This window comes from Oncorhynchus clarkii, chromosome 27 (assembly GCF_045791955.1).
Source record: "Oncorhynchus clarkii lewisi isolate Uvic-CL-2024 chromosome 27, UVic_Ocla_1.0, whole genome shotgun sequence".
NCBI lineage: Eukaryota > Metazoa > Chordata > Actinopteri > Salmoniformes > Salmonidae > Oncorhynchus > Oncorhynchus clarkii.
Window position 1 is genome coordinate 9953718 of NC_092173.1, and position 8463 is coordinate 9962180.

General features: G+C 41.2%; 1 protein-coding gene across 1 annotated transcript; it reads right to left on the reverse strand.

The window, feature by feature from the left end:
- Positions 1-4764: 4764 nt before the first annotated feature.
- On the reverse strand, positions 4765-5367 carry LOC139385407 (octapeptide-repeat protein T2-like). Its single transcript, XM_071130468.1, has one exon. The coding sequence runs from the start codon at positions 5365-5367 to the stop codon at positions 4765-4767; it is 603 nt and encodes a 200-aa protein (XP_070986569.1).
- Between the last annotated feature and the right edge of the window lie 3096 nt (positions 5368-8463).

Sequence of the window (8463 nt, forward strand, 5' to 3'; positions counted from 1 at the left end):
CTATCTGTGTGATGTTTTTTCTTGCCTGAATGATCTGAATCTAGGATTACAGGGACTCTCTGCAACTACAGTGCCTTGCGAAAGTATTCGGCCCCCTTGAACTTTGCGACCTTTTGCCACATTTCATGCTTCAAACATAAAGATATAAAACTGTATTTTTTTGTGAAGAATCAACAACAAGTGGGACACAATCATGAAGTGGAACGACATTTATTGGATATTTCAAACTTTTTTAACAAATCAAACACTGAAAAATTGGGCGTGCAAAATTATTCAGACCCTTTACTTTCAGTGCAGCAAACTCTCTCCAGAAGTTCAGTGAGGATCTCTGAATGATCGAATGTTGACCTAAATGACTAATGATGATAAATACAATCCACCTGTGTGTAATCAAGTCTCCGTTTAAATGCACCTGCACTGTGATAGTCTCAGAGATCCGTCAAAAGCGCAGAGAGCATCATGAAGAACAAGGAACACACCAGGCAGGTCCGAGATACTGTTGTGAAGAAGTTTAAAGCCGGATTTGGATACAAAAAGATTTCCCAAGCTTTAAACATCCCAAGGAGCCCTGTGCAAGCGATAATATTGAAATGGAAGGAGTATCAGACCACTGCAAATCTACCAAGACCTGGCCGTCCCTCTAAACTTTCAGCTCATACAAGGAGAAGACTGATCAGAGATGCAGCCAAGAGGCCCATGATCACTCTGGATGAACTGCAGAGATCTACAGCTGAGGTGGGAGACTCTGTCCATAGGACAACAATCAGTCGTATATTGCACAAATCTGGCCTTTATGGAAGAGTGGCAAGAAGAAAGCCATTTCTTAAAGATATCCATAAAAAGTGTTGTTTAAAGTTTGCCACAAGCCACCTGGGAGACACACCAAACATGTGGAAGAAGGTGCTCTGGTCAGATGAAACCAAAATGTAACTTTTTGGCAACAATGCAAAACGTTATGTTTGGCGTAAAAGCAACACAGCTGAACACACCATCCCCACTGTCAAACATGGTGGTGGCAGCATCATGGTTTGGGCCTGCTTTTCTTCAGCAGGGACAGGGAAGATGGTTAAAATTGATGGGAAGATGGATGGAGCCAAATACAGGACCATTCTGGAAGAAAACCTGATGGAGTCTGCAAAAGACCTGAGACTGGGACGGAGATTTGTCTTCCAACAAGACAATGATCCAAAACATAAAGCAAAATCTACAATGGAATGGTTCAAAAATAAACATATCCAGGTGTTAGAATGGCCAAGTCAAAGTCCAGACCTGAATCCAATCGAGAATCTGTGGAAAGAACTGAAAACTGCTGTTCACAAATGCTCTCCATCCAACCTCACTGAGCTCGAGCTGTTTTGCAAGGAGGAATGGGAACAAATTTCAGTCTCTCGATGTGCAAAACTGATAGAGACATACCCCAAGCGACTTACAGCTGTAATCGCAGCAAAAGGTGGCGCTACAAAGTATTAACTTAAGGGGGCTGAATAATTTTACACGCCCAATTTTTCAGTTTTTGATTTGTTAAAAAAGTTTGAAATATCCAATAAATGTCGTTCCACTTCATGATTGTGTCCCACTTGTTGTTGATTCTTCACAAAAAAATACAGTTTTATATCTTTATGTTTGAAGCCTGAAATGTGGCAAAAGGTTGCAAAGTTCAAGGGGGCCGAATACTTTCGCAAGGCACTGTATGTTTACTTGCCTTTTATGGTGCATACTATAATTATAGTATCAACATATGAAAGAGGGTTAAACATTAACGTTTAAAGAGGGTATATTGATAGTTGTAGTTTTGTATTTCTTTGGCCATTGTGTAACGATTGATTGAAATAACTTTCCATTCGTTAATGCATTTTGCAAGTGAAACGTGTTTCAGTTTGGGGCTGCATGTTAATTGTTTAGAAAAAGTGAATTCCGTTTTGACAAATGTGCTCAAGCAATCAAGAAAAACTACATATGACTGGTGGGGATATTTCTGTAAAAAAAAAGGAATGGAAAGCCTTGGACTAAAACACAAAATCGCAACAAACGCTCCCTCCTTAAAATAAGAAAAATGATAGTGTTTGAAAGCTCGGTCCAGACACAGTGAACTCTCTGATCACCTAGGTCAGTGGTTCCCAAGCTTTTTATAGTCATGTTCCCCTTCAAACATTCAAGCTGCATATCCCCTCTAGCACCAGGGTCACACTCAAATGTTGTTTTTTGCCATCATTGCGAGCCTGCCACACACACACACACACTATATGATACATTTATTAAACATAAGAATGAGTTTTTGTCACAACCCGGCTCTTGGGAAGTGACAAAGAGCTCTTATAGGATCAGGGCACAAATAATAATATAATAATAATCAATCATTTTGCTCTTTATTTAGCCATCTTTATATATAAAACCTTATTTGCTCATGAAACATTGTGAATAACTCACCACATGTTAATGAGAAGGGTGTGCTTGAAAGGATGCACATAACTCTGCACTGTTGGGTTGTATTGGAGAGAGTCTCAGTCTTAAATAATTTTCCAAACACAGTTTTGCGCAAGTAATTCGTTTTCATGCTACTGAGGGCCGAGAATCCACTCTCACATAGATACATGGTTGCAAAGGGCATCAGTGTATTAACAGTGTGATTTGCCAAGGCAGGATAATCTGAGCAAAGCTCTATCCAGAAATCTGGCAGTGGCTTCTGATTAAATTCAATTTTTACAGAACCGCTTGTTGCAATTTTGATGAGGCTCTCTTGTTCAGATATCGGTAAGTGGACTGGAGGCAGGGCATGAAAGGGATAATGAATCCAGTTGTTTGTGTCGTCCGTTTCAGGAAAGTACTTACGTAATTGCGCACCCAGCTCACTCAGGTGCTTTGCTACGTCACATTTGACATTGCCGTAAGCGTGAGTTAATTTGCACACAAAAAAAATAATATAATGATGGAAAGACCTGTGTGTGTTGTCCTTGTTAATGCAGAAAGAAAAGAGCTCCAACTTCTTAATCACAGCCTCAATTTTGTCCCGCACATTGAATATACAGTGCCTTGCGAAAGTATTCGGCCCCCTTGAACTTTGCAACCTTTTGCCACATTTCAGGCTTCAAACATAAAGATATAAAACTGTATTTTTTTGTGAAGAATCAACAACAAGTGGGACACAATCATGAAGTGGAACGACATTTATTGGATATTTCAAACTTTTTTAACAAATCAAAAACTGAAAAATTGGGCGTGCAAAATTATTCAGCCCCCTTAAGTTAATACTTTGTAGCGCCACCTTTTGCTGCGATTACAGCTGTAAGTCGCTTGGGGTATGTCTCTATCAGTTTTGCACATCGAGAGACTGAAATTTGTTCCCATTCCTCCTTGCAAAACAGCTCGAGCTCAGTGAGGTTGGATGGAGAGCATTTGTGAACAGCAGTTTTCAGTTCTTTCCACAGATTCTCGATTGGATTCAGGTCTGGACTTTGACTTGGCCATTCTAACACCTGGATATGTTTATTTTTGAACCATTCCATTGTAGATTTTGCTTTATGTTTTGTATCATTGTCTTGTTGGAAGACAAATCTCCGTCCCAGTCTCAGGTCTTTTGCAGACTCCATCAGGTTTTCTTCCAGAATGGTCCTGTATTTGGCTCCATCCATCTTCCCATCAATTTTAACCATCTTCCCTGTCCCTGCTGAAGAAAAGCAGGCCCAAACCATGATGCTGCCACCACCATGTTTGACAGTGGGGATGGTGTGTTCAGCTGTTTTGCTTTTACGCCAAACATAGCGTTTTGCATTGTTGCCAAAAAGTTACATTTTGGTTTCATCTGACCAGAGCACCTTCTTCCACATGTTTGGTGTTTCTCCCAGGTGGCTTGTGGCAAACTTTAAATAAAACTTTTTATGGATATCTTTAAGAAATGGCTTTCTTCTTGCCACTCTTCCATAAAGGCCAGATTTGTGCAATATACGACTGATTGTTGTCCTATGGACAGAGTCTCCCACCTCAGCTGTAGATCTCTGCAGTTCATCCAGAGTGATCATGGGCCTCTTGGCTGCATCTCTGATCAGTCTTCTCTTTGTATGAGCTGAAAGTTTAGAGGGACGGCCAGGTCTTGGTAGATTTGCAGTGGTCTGATACTCCTTCCATTTCAATATTATCGCTTGCACAGTGCTCCTTGGGATGTTTAAAGCTTGGGAAATCTTTTTGTATCCAAATCCGGCTTTAAACTTCTTCACAACAGTATCTCGGACCTGCCTGGTGTGTTCCTTGTTCTTCATGATGCTCTCTGCGCTTTTAACGGACCTCTGAGACTATCACAGTGCAGGTGCATTTATACGGAGACCTGATTACACACAGGTGGATTGTATTTATCATCATTAGTAATTTAGGTCAACATTGGATCATTCAGAGATCCTCACTGAACTTCTGGAGAGAGTTTGCTGCACTGAAAGTAAAGGGTCTGAATAATTTTGCACACCCAATTTTTCAGTTTTTGATTTGTTAAAAAAGTTTGAAATATCCAATAAATGTCGTTCCACTTCATGATTGTGTCCCACTTGTTGTTGATTCTTCACAAAAAAATACAGTTTTATATCTTTATGTTTGAAGCCTGAAATGTGGCAAAAGGTCGCAAAGTTCAAGGGGGCCGAATACTTTCGCAAGGCACTGTATATAATCACAACATTGGCTGCATCATTTTTTCTAAAAATGTTTTTTTACTTTACCAAAGATGACCAATGCAGAAAAAAACTGTCAATCAAGAACATATATATCCAGAAACAAAAGGCTTTATTTGACCTTTTTCCAATTTAATCTTCCTCTATTGGCCCCTCTGCCTCTGCCTCTCCTTTTGTCCTTGCCCTCTGCCTCTCCTTTTGTCCTTGCCCCCGGCCTCTGCCTCTGCCTCTGCCTCTCCTTTTGTCCTTGCCCTCTGCCTCTGCCTCTGGCTGTCCTTTTGTCCTTGCCCTCTGCCTCTGCCTCTCCTTTTGTCATTGTCCTCTGCCTTTGCCTCTGCCTCTGCCTCGGCCTCTGCCTCTCCTTTTGTCCTTGCCCTCTGCCTCTGCCTCTCCTTTGTCCTTGTCCTTGCCCTCGGCCTCTGCCTCTGCCTCTCCTTTGTCCTTGTCCTTGTCCTTGCCCTCTGCCTCTCCTTTTGTCCTTGCCCCCGGCCTCTGCCTCTGCCTCTCCTTTTGTCCTTGCCCTCTGCCTCTGCCTCTCCTTTTGTCCTTGTCCTCTGCCTTTGCCTCTGCCTCTGCCTCGGCCTCTGCCTCTCCTTTTGTCCTTGCCCTCTGCCTCTGCCTCTGCCTCTCCTTTGTCCTTGTCCTTGCCCTCGGCCTCTGCCTCTGCCTCTGCCTCTCCTTTGTCCTTGCCCCCGGGGCCTCTTACTTGGTCCATTCTTTCAAACAGAAACTCTTGTATGCATGAATGAGGACTGTGAATGCTGATTGAACAATTGCGCAAAGAAGTTTTGCACACTTGCAAAAGAGGTTCACACATAGTAGTAATTTGCATTGACTGTTGAGAAAGCCACTGAACCCCAATTGCTCCTGTAAGTCGTTCTTGATAGGAGTGTCTGCTAAATGACTCAGATGTAACTGTGACCAACATGTTTTAATTTTGTTTGTCCTGATTTAGTCAACTGAGTTTGGAGTCTTTATAGAGAGTTGTATTTACTGTTTTGCAAAAATGTGCTTTAGCATTTGCATTATGTGTGAAAGCAATGAGAAATGACAAACAGTTGTGCAAAAAAAGAAGACCGTTGTGCTCGTTAGGTTGTGATGAAGATCAAATGGACCCCAGTTTTAATTACAAGTGTCTTAGCAATCGAGAAAAACTGTAAATGAAGAACAAAACCGAATAGGTGTGCTTGTATGTGAACAATAGTTGGAATGTAGGAATTGAGATGTTGACAAACTTTGGCTATAGGCTACATACACAATGTGAGCTACTATGAAATGATTAGAGAAAAACATGCTAAACGTAGCATATGGCATTGCTACGGTAAAATGGATGGCTGCCTTTTTGCTATAATGTGGGAATTCAGACTTGAAGAACCTTACACATCTCACATGCCATTGTTACAGCAGACTTTTTGCTAGTAGAAACCCATCCAGAAGAGGTTTAGTGTTTACCCCTAAATCTCTTTAAGATCTAACTGCCAACATCTTTATGGTAACACTTCCTATGAACTGTGTGTGTGTCAGGCATCAGTTAAATGAGCCATGAGCCATTACAAAAGCTTGTATAACATGTCTTGTAATGTATTATACATGTAAGTGCATTTTGACCCTTGATGGATCATAAATGTTTGTACAGGGAGCAATGACATGTTATGGAGGTCTAACAGCAGGTCTTGTCATGTGATTAAAGCACTATTATTGGACTGTACACAGGTGGCTCAGAGAATGTGATACCGCTCCCATTCCAGCCCTCTGTGGAGTATCCCGTCCCTGTGTACGTCAAGATAACCTGAACATTATCTTACACTGCATACACACCCCGTTGTGCATATGCTCTCTCTATCAGATACCAAGTCAACTCAAGAATTGTTCATGAAAGCATATATGCTAGACCGGGCATCATTTACATTGAATTCTCAAGACGTGTTCTTTGAATCTATATTCTGCCTCAAAGAGAAACGTGGAATTTATTTTGTCATGTAAATGTTGCATCTTCTTGGTAAGATACAGCGTTCATAATACAAGAGATATTTTTAGATTCTTGTGTGATGTGTTGTTTAAACTGTACTGTCTTACCACCTCATCACGGTAAACTGGGATTATGTTGAACCACAAAACGATCTTGTTCTTTCCTGTACATTTGCACCAAACGTTCCTGTACCTCTTAGCACTAACAGGGAGTGTTTTTCTTCCCCCCCCTCCTCCCCCTCTCCCACCGGAAGAAGTGAGTTCAGCAGTACTTTGGTTAAATGGCTTTCTCTCTAATGACCTGCTTTCCACATCAACTCAGACCGCCACTGTAGCTCAGTGGAAAAGAGCAGATGATTGATTTAGATAAGGCACATTGAGCTTCTCCATACTGTCTTATTTCCACAGCAAACACCCGTTGTGTCTTGGAACCACAGTGAATTGGTTACATTTGTGTGCGCTCAGTCACAGCAGATTGACAAACACTTTATAGGGCGTCACATCTTCCAGGCTCCAACCTTCATTTACAAGCAAACTGTAAATATTGTCTGTATTGAGAGTGTATTTACTGTATGTCATAACTGAACTGTTTTTTAAAACTTTGCTCTTCATCTCAAAGTAATCCCTGAGGGATTTGAGAGATAGATTCACGTTTGTCATCTAGCAGACGCTTTTATCCAGAGCGAATTATAGGAGCAATTAAGGTTAACGCCTTGCTTAAGGGCACATCAACATTTTCACCTATTCGGCTCTGGGATTCATACTAGCGACCTTTCGGTTACTGGCCCAATGCTCTTAACTGCTGGGCTATCTGTCAATCAGCCCCACACAAACATTCTCCCTGTTATAACGTTTTACTTGCGTACAAAGTCACATTTTATCATTGTGCCAAGTGACAGATAGGATCCTGGCCTGACACATCTGCTCTAATATTTACCAGTTTTAAGAGAGTTTGACAGTTTAGATGGTTTGAGATATGGCTTATTGACCAGCTGTCAAAGAGAACTTGACAAATGTGGAAAATCTAGCCGAGGTCCTCTAGCAAAAGAAAACTTTGCAACATTTTGACATCGATCATTCAAATGTGGTGTGTATTTGTCTCAATTGGATAATCGGATGGATTTTAATTTCCTACGGGTACTGTATGTAACACACTAATGAATCACACTACTATTGGGTACTACAGAAGAATTTGGATGCCCTGACCCCTGGGTACCACTAGCCTGATCCCAGATCTGTTAGTGCTATTATGTCAACTCTTTGTCATGCCAAACATGGGTACCAGTATGATAGCACAAACAGATATGGGACCGGGCTAATGGCACCCACAGTATCTATATTGTTCAGTAGTACCTAACATTAGTGTGATACATTTGGTGTTGTTGTGGACAGCATCCAAACGTAGTATGACAAATAGTGGCAATGAGTGGTGTGATGGCACAAACAGACAGGTACCCAGGCTCTGGTGCCATTTCATGTCAAGTCAAACCTACATCTCTTTGTATGGTTGTTTTTTAGCAGTATAATTTGATTTTAAGCTGTGTTGTTTTTTAAAATCTACATCAAAGCATCCTAATTCATTATGAATTTGACACGTGACAACAATTTTAAATGTGAATTGGAGCTGGCCCACTAGCATCGACCAATATACTACAAGGTAAAGTGGGAGTTCAGATCCTATATAGAGCTTGGCAGAGAACAATCTAAATTTGAAATGAATCAGTCAGTCAGTCAATCAATCACTGTAACAATCCCACTCTACCAGGTCTCGTACAGTAATGACATGAATTAAGCTCCAGCCCAAAGGGCCTTTTAATAAAACATGCACATTAGAATTGGAAAT